The sequence below is a fragment of the Stegodyphus dumicola genome, chromosome 7 (genome assembly GCF_044657685.1).
Source record: "Stegodyphus dumicola isolate Sdum_Otavi_A_Nest chromosome 7, ASM4465768v1".
Taxonomy (NCBI): Eukaryota; Metazoa; Arthropoda; class Arachnida; order Araneae; family Eresidae; genus Stegodyphus; species Stegodyphus dumicola.
This window is the reverse complement of record NC_140774.1, coordinates 177,781,224-177,802,354: the sequence shown is the minus strand read 5'-3', so window position 1 is coordinate 177,802,354 and position 21,131 is coordinate 177,781,224. Positions and strand designations below refer to the sequence as shown.

Below are 21,131 nucleotides of genomic sequence, written 5' to 3'. Positions count from 1 at the left end.
GAGACTACAGCTGAATGAAATCCGTCCACGGAGTTAGCAATTTAAATGAGTTGATTCTTCCGATCCCATTGCTCGTTTGATTCTTTCCGCTGTTCGCTCTTGAATCACTCCCTGTACTCGATTTTATTTATCATTGTTATTGTTAGTGAGCAGTGAGTTATGAAAAAGACCGTTCAATTCAGTGAGAGAAGAGTTCAGATTTAATCTAAAAAAAAAAAAAAAAAAAAAAGCGGTTTTGACTGCCTGTAACTGGAACTATTATCACGGTGGTCTTTATTTTGAGAACCGATGAAATGACAATTGCTGCGATACAACATTTCAGGTTGCTAAAAATCATTTTTATGTTTGCTTTGCAGGATGAGTGTTAAGTATCAGTGGAGGAGCGAAATAGTTGTCCAGGTTGGGAATATATGGTTCATAGGCATAGAGGATGGAAGTCTAAACAAAAAATCAATGATATTTCGATGACAATTTTTAATTGTGCTGGCATCCAGAGTCACATGGCTTATAAGGAATTTCTCCTACTTTCCTAGCGTGCCTTCGTGGTGTAGTGGTTCTGCAAGCTGTATAGTGTATTCGCGGTGTAGTGGTATTTCAGAGGTCCGTGGTTCGATTCCCGGCGAAGACTGTTGCTAATTTTTCATCTCTGTTGCTTAAAAAAAAATTCTAATGTTTCTACAGCGGCGCCCGAACTAAAAGGGTGTTGGATGAGAATTCTCCACACCCAGGATTTGGCGATTGGGTCCCCTAAAAAACCCTAGTCGTCATTTAGGCGCCATGTATTACTTGTAAAGAAAAAAAAAAAAAAAAAAAAAAAAACGACATGGAATGCCAAACAAAAGCCTCAATATACTGAGTATTTAATGTCTGAGTTTCAATAAAATTAGTTAACAAACAGAAGAGATACTTCCATGGAGAAACAGGGAGGGACAGTCAAGCCAGGAATTGTTTTTTAAAGGCAAAAACATTTATCATGAAATGCAGGACTAAAAAGTATGATAAATGAAAACAAATTATCACTAAAATATGTATATTTCCTTTATTTTGTATTATTACAATTATTAATTTTGTTATTATTATGATCTGCTTTCCATTTTCCGCATTATTTAATTTGATTATTTTTATTGCGTTTTTCAAATTTATTTATCATTACTATTTTGATGTTTTTTTTTTTTTTTTTTTTTTTGAATGATTGAGGGAATGGTTTTATTTGAAATGATGCATTTGATTTCAGATAGTCCACAATGGAATATAGCCCTATTCGAATATATATCCTTTAATCGAAATATATATCCTTTAAATTAAATGATAGTTTGTATGTTATACAGGATAATTTGGTAATTTATTACCGAAAGTTCCTTAATTATTACTTACGTAAAGAACAACATTTTGAACATAAGGTTAATAATCATTTTTCTTCTTTTATTTCTTTCACAACTCTTATGCTTTGTTCTAATCCTAATAAGAATGCGCAATTCCAACTCCTTGCAAAATACGGAGCATAACACAATCAATAACGCACCCCAGCCTAATATACCCAAAGGTATCTTTAAAACAACATCAATATAAATTCAATAAAATAACATTACATGCCTTAAACAGCCCAAAATTTGTGTTCGTGTAATTTTTCAGAGCTGTAAGAGCACTTTTGTTCATACACCTCTCTCTTTCTCATTACTGGTAAATTAAAAAGTCTAATGTGAACACTACATGACTTCCTTGTATGGAATATTAAATTATACGCATTTTTCCTGCATTTCATTTAAACTTATTGAATTGAAATAAATCTACTTCACCGATAGCGCGTAAACCACAATAGAATAAATGCACTCTTTAAAATTCACTATATTTATTTACCTTAGCGACGCTCTGAAGCTAGGTTCACTTAACACCATTATCTCTCATTCATTTTATCACTCAGAATGCACACAAATTATACCAGCTGATGAATTATCTAATCGTTGCCTCATGTTCTATTCAAATACTGTAATAAATTTAAAACGATGTATAAAAGAAATTAAACAAATAAAAAAGGAACAGTTTTTCACGAACGATTCAGCGCCGCATACCTAATGCGCATGCGCTACTCGTAAATATTCTCCTCTGTCCGAAACAGACTGGCGACAATATTTGCTGCTAATACAAAACACTTCTTTCCTCGAATTTCATTAAAGATATATTACTCATTGAATTAATTTCGTTCTCAGTTCGCGACAAGGTAAAAATGAATAAAACCTCAAAATATCTTCATTAAAAATTTAAAAATATAGAAAACAATAAAACACCAATTACGGTTAAAACAGTAACAACACATTTTTGCAATTAAAATTAGAGTTTCTACGCAAAAGCAAGCAATTCGCTCAAAAACAAGAAGCAAAGTACTAATATTTATGATTGCAGGGAGTGGTCAGGGCTTCTTCCTGCACGAAGCTCCATCCGCAAGAGGCGTGTTTTCATCTGTACTGAAGTACTTGGTGATATTTTCATCTGTACTGAGGTACTTATTGAAGTGCTAAGTACATCAAAATTAAAATGGTAACCACTTTTGAAATTCTTGAGTCGTTACCTAATATTCTTTGACCTTAGTTTACCCAGCATAATCTGCAAACTTAGCCGTTAGCTAAAAATATTCATTCAAATTTGTTACATTAGGGTTCTTTGTTTTGGCATTCATACTTACTTATTTTTTATTATTACATTTTTATTTTGGCTTCCATACCCTTTACTCCTGTATCCGTTCTCAGTATATTTCTGTTATATACTACTCCTAGCTATTAGGAGCTCTGCGATTTAAGTTTCCTCTACTCTAGATTTTTTGGCTATCTCTTCTAAATTATACATTTTTTTTCATTCCATATTCCTGCATTTGGCCTATATTTTTTGTTATTAAAATCACATTTCATCCAATCACAGATTCCTTCTACTAACGGATATCTGCATTTTGACCGTTGTTTATCATCCTTACTACAGTAATTTATTGCCTAAAAACTAATTTTTATTACTTCACAAGTTAAAGACTATCCATTCATAACTTGCGAAGAAGTAAAAATTTGTAATTAGGCAATAAATTATGCTAATGTTTTCGAATATTTGAAAATTGGTTATCTTATTTGCCAAGATGGAGGAGCACTCGCCCAGGAGCTCGAGGATGTGAAAGGTCACCTGAAGGTTCACGCCTCCAGAGAGAGAGAGAGAGAGAGAGAGAGAGATATTGTCCGTGCCGCGTTTATCTCTTTCACCTTTCGTTACATCATTAGCTTGGCCCCATATTCTCCACGTGCCCAGAGGTCATCGCCACTGTTTAGAGGTCAGCGCCGCAAAGGGCGTCTCTTTCCCGTTTGTAGGGCTACCTGATTGACCTAGCATGCGCAATTTGCATTTTACCTAACCGGCATGATGCATGCAGATCCCTACTTTTCTGAATAGATACGAATGTGCCGCATTTTCGGTACCAAACACGCGACCTGCAGAGATTGACATAGTATCAGTGGAATCGCTCAAATGTCACCGCAAGGTCAACGTCTTACTAATCGCTGTGAAATTTTGGAGAAAATTTCGTATTTTATACGTATATGTAGCATGGTCCTCTATAAAGATCTGACAAGTTTGCTACAAATATCAAACAATTATGTATCAGAAGTACGGTATGGGCGATGATGAACCGTAAGCATGCGGATTTGGAGGGAATCAAAGATACCAAATATTCAAATAAACAAAGGGAATTTCAGTTCAAATTTTCACTGAAGTGTCGACCCGTAGAAACAGTCATAAGAACAGTATGTGCCATAATAAACAGCTACTTCTGTTTACGAATACTGCATTCCCACATTGTTCTTACAGGCTTTTTCTTGGTGCTGCAGTGTACACATCGTCGTGAACTTGTCTTTAATGGCTGATGCTTATTTTCTTGAAGACGAATTGCTGCATCGACTACTGACTTATGTTTCTTGATTGGCTTATATTTCTTGATTGCCATCTAGTGAGTTACAAGGGAACTTCAGAAGCGGTCAGTCTTGAAAACCACTCACATGAGTAAGACGTTCATTAGAAAAGGTGGTTACTGTAGGTACCGCCCTTCAAAGAGTTAAGAAGGAATGAATAATTTTCAACATTATTCTGCTTAAGACTGTTATTATGCGTATGATAAGCGTCATCTACTGGTCATATACAGACTTCTTTTACGCCTGAGAGGGGAGGGACTATTAATCTGTTTCTGAGTTAGAGTAAAAGAGTATTTCAACTCTTCTATGGAGTTATTACTTACGTACAACAACTCAGCGAATACTCCCTGCAAACATAGCTCTTCAGTATTTTAGCTAGGATGTTACATTGTTTTTAATTAAAGCGTAACAGATATATCTCAAAGTGGAATTTTTTATTTTTTTCTCTGTAGAAAATGTATAAAGTGCTTTGAAAAGACTTCGCAACCAAATATTCCTTGAATGATTGGGTATTAGCTGTTAGTTCCAAGTAAAATGAAACAAGGAAGGTGAACTCCAAGATAAGACATTCTGGTCACATGTCTTCTTACAGAAAGAATGTACGAAACTTAAATTTTTATACTTTTCGTCAGGGAAGGGAGAGAATTATAACTGAACTAGTAAAAAAATTTTATGTTGCGGGCAAAATTATCTGGGTAAAATGTTTGCCCATGGTATATATGGTCACTTTACTTAACATGTTCCGCCAATTTAAGTTAATGGCACTACAGGGTTAGGAAGTCATCCTAGTCATTGCTAGCAGGAAAGAACTGCTGTCGAAGGTGCTCTGTCAGAGGGCAGGAGAGCAGGTAATGAAGTGCGTCCGCGTCTTCCCCGCGAAAACCGCAAGAACAGTTGACGTCCCGTCTGAGGAATCGTCTGTAATACGCTGGGAATTTCCCGTGGTTGGTACAGGCTTGGAGGAAGAATCGGTGCAAATAATACTGAGAACAGCCATGTATTTAATTTTCCGAATGCTAATAATTTACAAGATATCTTTTGCATAAAAAAATATCTAATCTAAGAGTTAAAAGTTCTATTATTCTATTTGTAGAAATGCTAAAATTCAAAAATATTTTTTTTTTATTCAACATGTTGGCCGTTGATGGATTTAGTTTTGTTTGGTTTATGTATTACGGCAAAGCCTCGAAGGCTATGTCCCTAAGGGCAGGGATGCCTTCGTGGAGTACTTTCTAAGGGAAACTGGCTCGTGTACACGTTACACATAGGGAAAACCACAAAAACGCTCAAGCAGCCAGCTCGTTTGCGGGATTCGAACCTCGAACCGAATTACAAGTGTTCAGCGACTTTACCGCCCCGCCGTTGATGGGGCTTTATGGCCCTTGAAATGAAACAACGTTTTCTTTTATTCCATGAATAATTTTAACAATTTTTTTCAGTGTTAAATTTTTTTTTTCTTATGTTCGTTAGTAAAGTAAGGAATGTTTTTCTTGTTTCAATTTTCTCTTTTGTAGGCACCCTATAAATAATATTTAAATTGCGTATATTCTTAATAGGATGCATCATGTGGCCACAACTGTTGATGCCTTTCACCCTTCAGAGAATCACAGTAGGTTTATATTTATTTATTCTTATTCCCTGAAAATTTGCATTTGTCAAAGCTTTACCCAGCAAAGTAGGCATAAAGAAATTTCATTCTGCTTGTCTTGTCATATTTCCTTACAATTATTTTCACTTATTTAATAGTATTGCAATTTCAAGATGACGAAATAGATGATTTTAATTGCGATTTTGTGACCGGCAAGGTTAATTAAAAGTTAATTTACCTGCATCTTCAAAAACCTGGTATCAGCAATTTCTCATAAAAGTGTGTTGCAGATTGGTAATATAGTTTTTAATTTCTTCCCCAACTGATTAGAAATTAATTTTGTGGCCAATCACGGAATAACATTGCTGTTCGATTTCGCCTAAAGCAGGAAACTTTGAACTGACTATTTATTTGGACACATGGTATATCCCTTAAGGTACAAGTAAGATTAGACTATGTTAGGTTGCATCACTAAACTATAATGCCGCCCAACTGGGATAGTAGTTAGCGACGCTGAATGCCGTACCGAAGGGCCCGGTTTCTAATCCCGGAGAAGTTTGTAAATGTATAGTGTCTGTGCGGCATGAGGGCACTCTAAATATGCAACGAGCCGAAATCCTCTCGAGTGGTTGTGGAAGGAGAAGAGGGGTGAAAAACCCTGGGACTCGTCTTTCCGGGGTGCCTCTCTATCAAAGCTGGGGGTGGAGCTGAGCAAAGTCGTACTATCATCTGTATCGTGGTCTAGGCTCTTGCCAAAGAGAGGCGCTAAGCTTGCAATCCTTGCCACGGTGAACTTCGTGGAACTGCTCTGATGTTATCGTCAAACAAGTGGGATAAGTTACATACACGCACGCACTAAGCTATACCTTTCAAAATTATGGAAATAAGCATGCGATTATTTTGAAAATATTCTGACATTTTTAAGGACATAAAATCTAAAAATTTGAGGGTATATAGCATTTTTAATGACGAATGTGATTTAAATGTACATTTGATGTAAAAACGGTAGAAAGTATTGTTTATGTATTCATAAAAAAGAGTTTTGAAAACTGACGAGTTTTTATGCTAATTAGTGGAAGTGATAAGATAAATCACAGTTCGATAGTAGGCTTTTTAACGATCATTTAGCGATAAATTGAGATGGTGCGCCATCCGATTCCAGGCTGGCCAGTTCCAAATGTTCATGGCCCACAGGCGATAGATTAAAAAAAAAAAAGGTATGTCTGTGGAAAGAATTCCGGGAAACTAATATCTTCTTTAGAAGATCAAGTCATGTTCGACCACAAGTAATAACAGCTTATCAAGATCGGCAAATGGCTTGAAGCAAACTGTTCCGTGGGCAACTGACAACAAGTTTTTTTTTACCTCGCTGCTTCATTGGAGTAACGGTATCAATGCAGAATTTGTATAGTCAAGAGGGAGAGGGGTTTACACTCGATGACTCTCGTATCTGCCATAGAATAGCCCATCGTATATTCGTTATAAGAACATGATTCGAGAACCAAAAATAATTAAGGCCAAGTTTTGAGGTGAGTCGAAATGCAGGGTGCAAACACGGCGCCAACAAATCTCAATTTATTTTCATGAATGGCAAGGCTTCATTCATACGTTAAGCTTCATTGGTAGAGTATTTGCTCGAGAAGGAGAATATTTGATGGCAGAGTAGCTTGCTAGATCTCGGAACTAAATCCTAGACAGCGTGAATGGAATTCTTTAGGAAGGCCTATCAAAACACACCAGTCTCTTAACTTCATGATTTAAAATCCAGTGCTTAAAGGAAGAGTGAAATTTATTGCCATAAGCACGTCTCAGCAATCCAGTCAGTCTTGTGTTTGTTGCGTGTTTATTGAGTATTTTATATTAATTAACCATTTATTATATTTAAACTTTCACTATAACTTCTCCTTTCCGTAGTCCTCCCCATAAGGCCTCACCATAAGCCAGATTAGGCGGTTTAACATTTAAGTAGAGGGATATGAATGTTTTGTAATTATTTAGCATCCTCGCCTATAATCGCCAGCTCTGCCAGTTACTTTTCCGGCGTTAGTTATTTCGCTAGCCGATGTTAAAAACGCGCCTTTAAAAGTAGATCAACTTGTGTAGTCTCCGACTACATCAACTTTAATCTGAAATTTCAACTTAAGCTATTTTGAATACGTGGCATCGTTTACTTGTACCCACAAGGTGTGCTTTCTGTTCATTTAAAGATTAAATAAAAATTGTTTTTTTTTTAATCCTTCCCAACACTTTTATCGTAATATTTAAGATGGAGCGATAACTCACAAGTCATTCTCATACAGGGACTTTATTTCGTAATTAGGACCCTGTATATTAAACAGACAGTTATGGAGTAGTTATGAATTTTTATTTTAGGCAGTAACAAGAATTTTACATAGCACCGAATGAAAAAATACGTTTATTATTAAACAGTTAAATTTACTGTCGTGCTTCATATCCTTTACATCAACTGCAGGAAACAACATTGGCCGTTGGTAGTGAAGAAAGCAGGTACAGAAACTCTGAAACCAGTGACTTGACAGACACAAATGATGATCACTGGTCTTATAAATTCTAGTCTTCCGCTTTTCTGATCACGATTTCTAATGAACTCAGTTTGACGGGTTATTGCCACTTCTTCTTAACTTGTGATCCTTTTCTTTAACTTTGGACGGCAACACTGTATTGTACGCATTATTCTAATTTGCACGGGCTATGTTTTTAGAATATCATTCTTGCTTTTAATGTTATTTATTTACACTGCTCAGTCAAAATATTATAACCACAACGAAAATGCCCTCTTCTGAATCACGTAGATGTTAGATTATGATGGCTGGAGGGCTAGGAACGAGTATTTCTGAAACGGCAAACTGTTCGTCGAGTGTCCCGAGCTGCCGTTGTTAATACCTCTAAAAATTGGAAGAATGGTGAAACCTGTAGCAGACTCCGAAATATAAGAATATCCCTGTCAGTGAATGAATAACTCGAAGACTTCTCCCTCCCCCAGTGAAGACAAATGGACTGCCGGTGGCTCAATTGACGATTGAATACTATGTCAGTCCGAACAGGCTTTGTTGGATTCAAGAATTCTCACAGACACCCCTTTCATATGGCTCTGTTAACGCGTTGTTTTCCTTCCTGTATGACAACAGTGGGCCCATGAAACTCTTGTTTGGATCATGTAACAATGAAGGACAGTTTCATGGTCGTATGAATCACGATTTCTATTATATCACATCAATGGCTATGCGCGGGTACGTCATGTTCCAGGAGAAAAGTTGATCGAGACACGTACTGCGAATGCGTGAAGGTATGCTTTGAGGGTCTTCTTATAGGCATCCCAGGGACCGTTGGTTGTTGTAGAACACGCTAAGACAAAAGACAGACTGAAAGAAAGTTGATTGAGACACGTACTGCGAATACGGGAAGGTATGCTTTGAGGGTCTTCTTATAGGCATCCCAGGGACCGTTGGTTGTTGTAGAACACGCTAAGACAAAAGACAGACTGAAAGAAAGTTGATTGAGACACGTACTGCGAATACGGGAAGGTATGCTTTGAGGGTCTTCTTATAGGCATCCCAGGGACCGTTGGTTGTTGTAGAACACGCTAAGACAAAAGACAGACTGAAAGAAAGTTGATTGAGACACGTACTGCGAATACGGGAAGGTATGCTTTGAGGGTCTTCTTATAGGCATCCCAGGGACCGTTGGTTGTTGTAGAACACGCTAAGACAAAAGACAGACTGAAAGAAATGTCCAGGCTGATCAGTTGCATCTTTTCAGGATTTCTCTTTTCTCCTCTGGAAAGTGATTCTTCCCGCAGAGCAATGCTATTTATTACACATCCAGGTTTATGTTATGTTACAGAGGTTTGACAAACAGGCTGATGACTTCCAGTTTATGTCCTGGCCTTGTAATCTGGAATGTCACGAAGCACTAGCTCACATCTCCCAACCACTTTCTCGTAATCAACGGCATTTGCTTGTACTTCGCTTGCAAAGCTGATTCAATCATTCTTCGGACATTTACGTAGGTCTTGTAGAATTTATGCTACTACGTGTCCAGTTGTTTTTTGGGGCCTAGGTGAAATAAGAGGGTATTAACAAGATGGTCATAATGTTTCAGATAATTAGAACTGTATATTACATACTTTCAACAATTTCATTAAATTAAATATTCGCATATTGTGTCGTGGTATATTAACAGTATTCTTGCAGAAGGATATATTGACATGTTGCAAAAGAATGTTACTGTCATAGAATTTTACATTTTAAAAATGCTTTCACATGTTTTATATGTAATAAAACTTTGTTTTTTTTTTAATTCAGCTATATAATTAATAAGATTTACTTCCTTTTTACATAATATGTTATCGTAAAAAGGAGGAAAATAATTCTTTTACTCTTTATGTTATTATTTTGTATTGATTTCGAAACTGGGGAATCAGGTACGAGATTATAATTCATTTTTTACTAATTTAGCAGTTGTCTTAAGCAACAACAACTATATACCTATAATCCGATTAAAATAGTTTGAGCGCTAATAATGTTTACAATTTTAATCCGATTATGCGATATGCTTTTTTATCTTTCAAACTGTAATATAATTTGCATTTTTATTAACCATTAACAAATCCTGCATTCAGGATATCAAATTTATTAGACGTTTTTCATTGAAGTGATTTCAAAATTCTGAAAAGTTGAATTAATTAAGGATTTAAAGACATATTCTAATTTTACGCGTTTTAAATTACCATTGTTTGCGAGTTTAATAAAACAAATTATGTAATTCTAAGAATAATGTATCAATTAATTACGTATGCGAAGATAATTGTCTGCTACAAAATGTAAACTAAAAGATGAAATTAATGTACTGTATTTCCGCTTATTGTGTATGATACTGATTTCTGCAGAAAATGTTTCCTTGCTATGGAAATCATTATTTTATTTCTAAAATATATTTTATGGTCTTTGTTTTACCCTTTTCATGGTAATATGATATGTAAAAAAAGAGTGCTTGCTTTCGTTGTAATCTCATTTGCAAACGAAGAATCTTGTGTTCTGCTATTTTAGAAATTTGATTTATTTTTCTCTTTTAAAACTTTAAAAGAAGCTTTTTGTCATCATGACGCATGTAAAATCGTATTCAAATAAAAAAAATTAAAACAATAAGTAAATAAGTAAAATAAATAAAATTTAAAAGCTGTCAGATTTTATATTATGCTCCAAAAGGGCCTTTTTTATTTATTTATTTGTTTATATTTATTTATTTATTTATTTACATACGGATACACGTTTTAAGAACATTTGACCTAATGTTCCTTTGGACTAAAAATATTTAAAAACAGACTATCTTCAGAATTTCTGATACGCAGTCTGGCGCGCTAGAGATAAGAATTTTTTTTTTTTTTTTTTTTTTTTTTTTTTTTTTTTTTTTTGTATAGTGTTGCCATTGCTAGTTTTGAAGTCGTTGAATTTGTTAATCAAAAATTCATGAAAGTTTTATGAACTATGAAGTACACGATAAAATATTTAAAACGTCTATCTTTATAATTTTCGATAGACAATCTCGCGCGCTGGAGATAAAAATGTTTTTTTTTTCGTACAGTGTTGCCATTGCTCGCTTTGAAATCTTTGACTTTGTTAGTCAAAAATCTGTTAAAGTTTTACAAAATATAAAATACAAAAAAAAAAAAAAAAAAAAAAAAAAAAAAAAAAAAAATCTGAAATGTTTCAGATTTTAAATTACGTCCAAACGTCCAAAGGGGCGTTTTTTAACATTTTGTGTGTTACCTTTCTTTATTATATATCATGTTCCTCGCACTTAAACCATAAGATCCAGTGCCACAGCAATATCGCAAAATAGTTTTAAAACGAGCATATCTTTAGAATTTCCGATACAGAGACTCACGCGCTGGAGATAAAAATGTTTTTTCTGCACAACGTTGCCATTGCTTGCTTTGAAATCCTTGAGTTTGTTAATCAAAAATTCGTCAAAGTTTTAAAAAATAGGAAATCGATCATAAAACAAATTTCAAATTTCAAATTTGGTCTTCCACATGCTCATATTCGTTGGAGGATTACGTTATTCAAAATTCGATGACTCTATGTACCGTTATTTTATGACAATGTGAGAAATATACATACATTTACGCAGATTTTCATTATTTAATTTCTTCAAATATAATCATTATTTTATTTCTAAAATATATTTTATGGTCTTTGTTTTACCCTTTTCTTGGTAATATGATATGTAAAAACAGAGTGCTTGCTTTCGTTGTAATCTCATTTGCAAACGAAGAATCTTGTGTTCTGCTATTTAATGTAAGGACTAATGTAAGGACTCTAACATTTTATGGCAACAGTTTGAAAAGTGAACCGACATTTATCCGTCCGACGCAAAATGCCAAAACGAAACTAATAGTCCTTCGGGATTCAAATCCCTTTGGACTAAAAAAAAAATCTGAAATTTTTCAGATTTTAAATTACGTCCAAAGGGGCGTTTTTTTAACGTTTTGAATGTTACCTTTATTTATTAAATATCATGTTCTTTGCACTTAAACCATAAAATTCAGTTCAAGAGCAATATCGCAAAATAATGTTAAATTAAGCATATCTTTAGAATTTCCGATATACACAGTCTCGCGAGCTGGAGATAAAAGTATTTTTTTTTCTATATAACGTTGCCATTTCTCGCTTTTAAAGCATTGAGTTTGTAAATCAAAAATTCGTTAAAGTTTTACAAAATATAAAATCTATAATAAAACAAATTCCAAATTTGGGATTTCAGATGCCCATATTCGCAGTAGGATTTCGTCATTCAAAATTCGATGGCTGTATGTACCATTGTTTTATCACAATGCGAGAAATAGACAATCATTTATGCAGATTTTTCATTATTTAATTTCTTCAACTATAATGCAGGACTCTAACATTTTGTGGCAACAGTTTGAAAAGTGAACCGACAATTATGAGTCCGACGCAAAATGCCAAAACGAAAGCAATAGTCCTTCGGGACTGAAATCCCTTTGGACTAATAAAAAAAATTCTCGAAATTCAAAATTCGGGCTTCCTGGTGTCCATACTGGCCGCCTACTTTTACTGAGCCAGGCTATCTGATCAAACATAAAACACATAGACTAAAACGAAAAAAAAAAAAAAAAAAAATCAGCGAAGTCAAAAGATAGAGAGCGAGGGGCAATTGCACCTTCACGCACCAAGTCTGAACCTCGAATGAGAGAGGCTGTAGACCTTTAGCTCCTGAACCAGGTAACTCATTGTGAGGAATAATACAGTCACATATTCGTCATCGTCGGTACATGATAGATGAAGAATTACGCGAAAGTCCGCGAAGCTACTGAAAATGTGAAAAAGTCATTGTATTTTTACCTGACTTCGAAGAACGGATCTTCTAATTGCCAGCAGGACGAGGTAACACAATAAGGGTACTTATTGTATAAGGGTACTTATTGTGTTACCTCGTTTATTGTGTTATTGTGTTACCTGTACACTGACGTTTTGAAGTCGTTGAATTCGTTAATAAAATATTCATGAAAATTTTATGAAATATGAAGTACACGATAAAATATTTAAAACGTCTATCTTTATAATTTTCGATAGACAATCTCGCGCGCTGGAGATAAAAATGTTTTTTTTTTTTTTTTTTTTTTTTCCGTACAGTGTTGCTCGCTTTGAAATCTTTGACTTTGTTAGTCAAAAATCTGTTAAAGTTTTACAAAATATAAAATACACAATAAAACAAATTCTCGAAATTCAAAATTTGTGCTTCCTGGTGTCCATATTCGGGTGTAAGACTATGTTATTCAAATGTAATTACATTCTTCCTCACTTAATGAGCAGTAGCAGGAGACTTAGTCGTACGTAATCAGAAACGTACTCTTCGACCTAGCTGGACTACTGTCTGGTGCTTCCTTCTTACTGCAAAGTTATCAAGTATGTAACCTTCTTGAAATAGGCACAAATAATGTGGTGCCAAGTTGTTTGTGGCCACAACATGTTTGCCGAAATAAAATAACAGATTTTATCTGCCTCGGCTACCAGTTTCCTATTCATTGTGGATATGCATTTCAGCGTTCTACGGCATCAAAGTTCCTGCTGTTTATTTGTCCAAAGGGACTTTGTCCCTGACGGACTATTGTTTTCGCTTTGCGATTTTGCGTCGAATCACTCTGAATGTCCGTTTCACTTTTCAAACTGTTGCCAGCAAGTATTATCGCCCTGTATTATATTTGAAGAAATTAAATAATGAAAAATCTGCATAAATGTATGTATGTTTCCGCATTATAAGAAAACAACGGTACCTAGAGCCATCAAATTTTCAATGAAGTAATCCTACTGCGTATATGGACATCTGAAAGTATATGGAATTTGTTTTATTATCGATTTCATTTTTTGTAAAACTTTAACGAATTTTTGTATAACAAATTCAAAGCGAGTCATGGCAACGTTGTACAGAAAAACCTTTTTTATCTCCAGCTCGTGAGACTGTGTATCGGAAACTCTAAAGATATGCTCAGTTTAAAATTATTTTGCGATATAGCTTTTGATCTGAATTTTATCTTTTAAGTGCAAAGAACATGATATTTAATGAATAAAAATAACATACAAAATGTTAGAAAAACGCCCCTTTGGACGTAATTTAAAATCTGAAACCTTTGAGATTTTTATTTTTTTATTTACTATTGTAATTCATTTCTTCCTACTGTACTTAGACGCGAATTAAATTTATTATAAATAATATATACAGTGTCTCAAAAAAGTGATGGGACACTTGTGCTTTACAAAAGGAAACTGCAATAAAATAAATTTAAAAAACATGTAAAAATTTTTGTAGGTGTGTTTCATACTTAAATTTAGTAACAATTATTACATAATATACATTTTCTCAAAATATTAAAATATTAATTTAATAAAAATACAATTGTTTAGAACGGAGCAGAAAATGGCTCACTTAAGTGATTGGATACTTACTTTTCTATCAAATATTTATCCAAAAATTTTACTTTTTAAAAGGTTTTTAATATTTTGTTGGATTTCCTTTTACTTTTAAAACATGATTTAATCTTCTTGGGATGGATTCGACTAATGTTTTTGTGATTTCTGGAGTGATTTTACCCCATTCTTCTTGAAGCACCGATTTTAATTGTTGTTTTGAAGAAATGGTGTATTTCCGAATTCTTGATTCCAATTCTTGCCAAATATTCTCTATGGGATTTAATTGCGGAGATTGTGGGGGTGTTTTTATTATTTCAGGACAGTTATACAGCAGCCAGAGTCTAACGTTCAAAGCACTGTGCTTGGGGTCAATGTCCTGGTTGAATTTAAAATCGTTATGAAGGTTCAGTTTTCGCGCTGAAGATTTCAAATTTTGATTTAAAATGTCAATATACTACTACTGATCCATTATACTGTCAATAAAAACAAGATTATCAACTCCAGCGGACGACATACACCCCCATACCATAACTCCTCCTCCACCATGTTTTACTGTTGGCACCAAGTTCTGTTTGCCAAATTCTTCCCTGGGTTTTCTCCACACCAAGATTCTACCGTCAGAACCAAATATATTAAATTTACTCTCATCAGCAAATACAACTTCATTCCAGTAAGCAGAATTCTTATTTATGTTGGATTTGCGAAAGCCAGTCTGAGTTTTCTATTCTTTTCATTTACGAAGAATTTTTTCCTGGCTGCTCTACTGTGATATCCAGCAGATCGAATTAGTCTTCTAATAGTCTCAGGTTTAACAATTACTCCATATAATGCTTGTAAAGCAGCAGCAACTTTAGGAGCACTCATTCTTGGATTTTTTTTAAATATTTCGAACGATAATTCGCTTTATTCCATTGGATAGCTTTGATGGTCGGCGAGGTCTTCTTTTATCCTGAATCATATGATTCTTTTTATATCGTTTAATGATATTGAAAACTGTTGAATGACTGAAGGTAACTGTTTCAGTAGTTTCTCTAATAGATTTTCCACGTTCAATATGCAAATTAATAACTAATTTTCGAATTCCAGGCAAAGTTTCTTTTCGTTTAGCATTCATGGCTGCACAGAGCTAAAAAACACAAAAATTCCAAAACAAACTGGAGAGAAATACTGCAGACGATTTTATAAATTATTGGCAATTGCTTTTGAGTAAAAATAAATACCCCAAAAGATATTTTTATTGCTTGCTTCAGACGATTTTTGTTGCATAGTACGTAGTGTCCCATCACTTAAGTGAGCCATTTTCTGCTCCGTTCTAAAGAATTGTATATTTATTAAATTAATATTTTAATATTTTGAGAAAATGTATGTTATGTAATAATTGTTACTAAATTTAAGTATGACACACACCCACAAAAAATTTTACATGTTTTTAAAATTTATTTTATTGCAGTTTCCTTTTGTAAAGCACAAGTGTCCCATCACTTTTTTGAGACACTGTATATAGTATATAAGAGGCTTGCAGTCGTTGTACAGATGAAGATAATAAACCATGAAATTGAAGAATTTCTCTTTATTTCCACGCATAGAAAATCATCTCCATAGATGTTTATACAATCATAATGAAATCAGAGACATTTCTATGATTCAATCATAATGAAATACGATAAAGTTTTATGTAGATTGATTCTTAAAATTAAGACGCAGGCAGTTTAGACCGAAAAGCAAAGCGAGGACTATTAGCAAGGTGGAAGCTAGGAAAAGAGTGACTCAGTTAGCTTGCCTGAGTATTTATACCAAGTTTAATGTACAACTACTGCTAATCTATGATTGGTTAGTTAGCAGCGTTACATAACGTCCAAATGTCTCGAATTTGGGAGAATAGATGAATTTAGGGGAAGAGAACCAAATTTAGAATGTTAATTTTGAGGTCGCCAATTATTTTTTAAAAGCAGCTATAGTATTTTGTTATATCTTACCTATACGTATATAATAAAAATATATAAATCAAAATTATAATTTAAACTAGAAATAGCTCCTTAATTTCGCCTCTCTGTTCTAAAAATAGTATTTCTGGATTACGTCATTTCTAGATCATTACGTATCATATGACTTGCATAACGCTGATGACATATCTAATTCGAAACTTTGACGTAACTAATTCGGAACTGAAAGCGAAACTTTTTCTTAATAAGCTGCCATACTGGAATAACGGCGCACTTTGCTTCTTTCCTTTGTTCTTGCTAAGACGCTGCTCTCTTCCTACCGTAACAGGATCAAAAATGTAAATGTTCTTGAATAGGCAGTACTAGAATTGTGGTCGGGAATGTCAATTGAAATAAAGACGAATATTTAAACTGCCTTGGCTGCCAAGTTATGGATCAACATTCTATGCCATCGTATTGCTATGTTTGTTTTATTACACACACATATATATATATATATATACACAAATCATATGTATATATATATGTAATAATAAAATTCCATAGTCAAGAATACACTTAAAATTCTAACTGTATGTTCTTTTCATTTTTAATGGCGACGTTCTCTTATTTGAAAGTACGTGGAATTAAATCCACAGCCCCGTAGTCAAGTTGTTTTTCCCGCCTTTTCTACACGTACAGTTATAGAATGTTCTGGAAATATTTCAAGCGAACTGGATTGGCTGACGAGGCTGACGTCATTTCATGGAAGCTCCGCCTTTCCAGAGGCTATAAAAAGACTCGCAAAAGGTATATCGGGTCTTTTTCTTAAATGTCACGATGCAGTAAACCTTCATACAAAATAGTATTAGTAGTTCTTTTTATTTACTCCAGAGATCAGATTTTTGTAATTGCTATTTTCTCCTGAAATATAATAAATGGATCCTGTTTTTTAAAACTATCGTCTGATAATTTAAGCTACGACTACATTGATGATTCTTCAACAATCTATTTATTCCTGACAAAAGCTGGTACATCACATATATATATATAGCGAGAGAGAGAGAGATCGCTTGAGCTAATTTGTTATTACTAACTTTTGAATTAGCTCTTCCCCTTTTTTGATAATTTACAAAGAACTTTGGAATGACTGCAGTTGCTTTAAATAATTACTGTTAGTTCTACAGTGGTCGTCCAGTAGCAGCAAAATATAAATATTATTTTAAAAATGAATGTTCGTTTAGGTTTTCTTTTTATGATTCCCAATTAAGTAAATTTTAAATTATTCTTATTTCATCAACGAGAAAGTAATTCTAGAATGAAACTGAGGTAGCTAAAATATTAAAAATTTTCTTCTTAAATGTACTTTTTCTTATTCTGGAAAGTTAATGAATCATTTTAATTAGCATAAATGTGTTAAAGAATGATGAATAAATGCAATAAAATGCAATATTATGCTCGAATCGACGTGCTCAGGTAAAAGGAAAAATTGAATTTTTTTCCGAAATTTTATTTTCATTTAATAATTAATATTCAGTGCCGCTCCTTCCATGTTGCTGTTAAAGAGTAAGAAACTTCTCCGAGGAATTAAGAAGTAGAATTTTACCTGCGTAACCTTTTTTTACGTCTGAGTAATCGTGCATAATTAATTACGATTATCTATGCTTTTCACATTTCAGGGAAAAAGTGATAAGAATACTCTCCTTTTATGACATTGCTGGATATACCGCGGTTTTGGATGGTAGGTGGGTGTTAAATGAAACCAGAGTAAATGACTCAGCCTCGGTATAAAACGCTTAAGGAAGATTTAAAATCTTCTATATGGCAACAAACCAAAGTTCAGAATTTTCTTACATTGTTGCCAAAACTAGATATGAAATACAATGGTGCCAAGGAATGCATTTTCCTTTGAAATTATTAAATTGGTAAATAAGTTGCATATATATATATAAGATAAAGGCATGTATATATATATATATATATATATATACATGCCTTTATCTTCTCTTTGTGGTAACCTGCACCTAACGTTATTTTACCGGTTTTTTTTAAAACTGTAAGTACCCAAAAAACGTTTGGCTATTTATTATTTACTATTGTAATTCATTTCTTCCCATTGTACTTAGACGCGAATTAAATTTATTATCTCAGTTTAATAGATACAATTTCAGGTGTAATTTATTTCAATATTTGCTATATATTTTCAATATATATAAAAACATAATTACAGATGTTTTACTTATTCACTTGTATAGAATTGCTTTGCTCATGTATAGAATTGTCATTTTTAAATTTGAACCATTTTTTTTTAATTTAGCAATTGCGTTTTATTGCTAATTATTATTAGTGTCTAACTTTTGGTTTTCAAAAGTGTTATGCCGAGGAGGCGTTTTTAATTTTCAGGGCTACAGAAAATGTTTAAATTAATTTAATTCAGTGTTTCAGCTAACGTTAAACGTAAAACATTTTGCCAGGGAAAAGAAATATTATTGTTAGATGATTTGATTTCTTCTTGATGACGTAAAGAGTCTGAAAATAATAAATAAGACGTAAAAGGCTTTTTCCATTTTGTATTTTATCACAGTCTATTATTTTATTTTAATATTTTTATTTGAAATAATTCTTTTGAACTTTATATAACTTTAATTTACAGAGACATTATGTTTAACTTAAGATTTTAAATAAATTATAATGAGTGTAAAAATGTTTTCTCTTTTTGCTAATATATTTTTGCCTGTTACTTTAATTTAAGCTTAATCAGTCTTTTTAGTAAATAAATTATTATTAACTTACTTTGCAGCAATTGCGCAAGTAGCAGAATTTTGTTTTCGCACTAAATGAATTTAAGATTATACAACATATATATATATATGTGATGTACCAGCTTTAGTCGTAGCTTAAATTATTAGATGATAAGTTTAAAAAAAACAGAATCCATTTATTATAATTCAGGAGAAATAGCAGTTACAAAAATCAAATATCCGGAGTAAATAAAAAGAATTACTAGTAACTTTTTGTATGAAGTTTACTGCATCGTGACATTTAGGAAAAAGCCCCCGATATTCTTTTGCGAGTCCTTTTATAGCCTCTGGAAAGGCGGAGCTTTCAAGAAATGACGTCAGCCTCGTCAGCCAATCCAGTTCGCTTTAAATATTTCCAGAACATTCTATAACTGTACGTGTAGAAAAGGCGGGAAAAACAACTTGACTACGGGGCTGTGGATTTAATTCCACGTACTTCCAAATAAGAGACCATCGCCATTAAAAATGAAAAGAACATAAAGTTAGAATTTTAAGTGTATTCTTTTATTATTATTATTATTTTAAGTGTATTCTTTTATTATTAAGTGGAATTTTATTATTACATATATATATATATATATATGAATTAACATGCATAACAGCGAATGTGTCGGGGGACATTTACTCAAGTATCTTGTAAATTTTACTACATAAATTCGCTTTTCACTCAAAATTTCTAAAGAATTTTGTATTAGCGAAAATGCTTCATTTATAATGAGTTCTTTGATGCTCTACTTTGGCTATAAATCCCATACAATTTTGGCCTAACTTAATTTGCCAGTTTGGCATCATCATTCTTATTTGAGTAAAAGACGAAACACCTTCGCATTTATTAATTATTGTTCACTAAACGGGAGTTGGTTGGTTCCCCTTGAAACGTCAACTAATTTCCGATCAATAGCGATAATTACTTGTTTTTTAATTTTTAATTTCTTTTTCAAAGTTTGAAATTTTGTTATTCACGATTTAAATTCAAGTTCCCTTAAAAAGTTTTTTTTTTTTCATGATTTACATTCAAGTTCCTTTAAAACACAATTTTCGGAATTAAACATCCTACATTGGGGTTCCCTCTTTTTGATACATTCTACTAAATTTATATTAGGAAATAATATAATCAATATTTCTTTAGTAAATATATATATATATATATATAAATACAACTCTACATGATATGAATTTGCCTGACAGATACAGTTTTGCTTGTTATAACTACTTAGCGTCCTTAAAAGAAAAAAAAAAGGGGTTAACTTTATTACGAGCGATTGCTATAATGAAACTATTATTATTATTATTATTATTATAAGGGCGCATCCCGATCCTCCTAGACGGCACAAGCCGGCCGTATGATCAAAAAATGGGATTAGCCAGAGAAAAAAAAGAAGAAGAAGAAAAAACAAACCAAAAAAAAAAAAAAAAAAGTCCAAAATCTCAGTCTCAGTGCTGAATTCCAATTCTATTTTTGTTCGTATTTATAATTTTCATTATTGTCTCTGCAAAATCTTTCAAGTTTGAATAGTTCCTTTTAAAAACCTTCCTTAAAATTCCTTCTATAGTTCTCTCTTGCACTCCGGGTAAGCGTACATTCATGGAGGAGGTGCCTGGCGTCCCCAAACTTGTCACATTTATTATTATTCTGTAGATGGAACTGATTAAAATAAGCCGGGAAACGCCCATGATTAGTTAGCACCTGATTTATATCAACATTATTTATAATATTCATGTTCTTGTTTAACTATTTTCATTAACTTTTTTTTTCCTATTAGACGACTCCCAGAAAAATTTCCATTCTATATAAATCAAGTTTTCCATTTCAGCAATGGTCTTGAATCTCGGATATCAAAATTATCGGTCCCATTCCCAAGTGCCGCCTTTTTAGCAAGGGCGTCCGCCCCGCTAAAAATTAATATTAAGTATGTATATTTGATATA

At 33.2% G+C, this 21,131-nt stretch overlaps 1 protein-coding gene across 8 annotated transcripts in view; it reads left to right on the top strand.

Annotated features, from left to right (window-relative positions):
* LOC118191624 (exocyst complex component 4-like) overlaps positions 1 to 21,131 on the top strand; it is a 785,372-nt gene that overhangs the window by 202,863 nt on the left and 561,378 nt on the right. For 2 of the 8 annotated variants that reach the window (XM_085821102.1, XM_085821098.1), the window contains exon 2: positions 5,498 to 5,550. The exons of the other annotated variants lie outside the window; for them this stretch is intronic. In XM_085821102.1, the coding sequence (XP_085677228.1) occupies positions 5,506 to 5,550 (45 nt within the window). In that variant the 5' untranslated portion in view covers positions 5,498 to 5,505. The remainder of the gene's footprint in view (positions 1 to 5,497; positions 5,551 to 21,131) is intronic. 8 annotated transcript variants of the gene reach the window in all.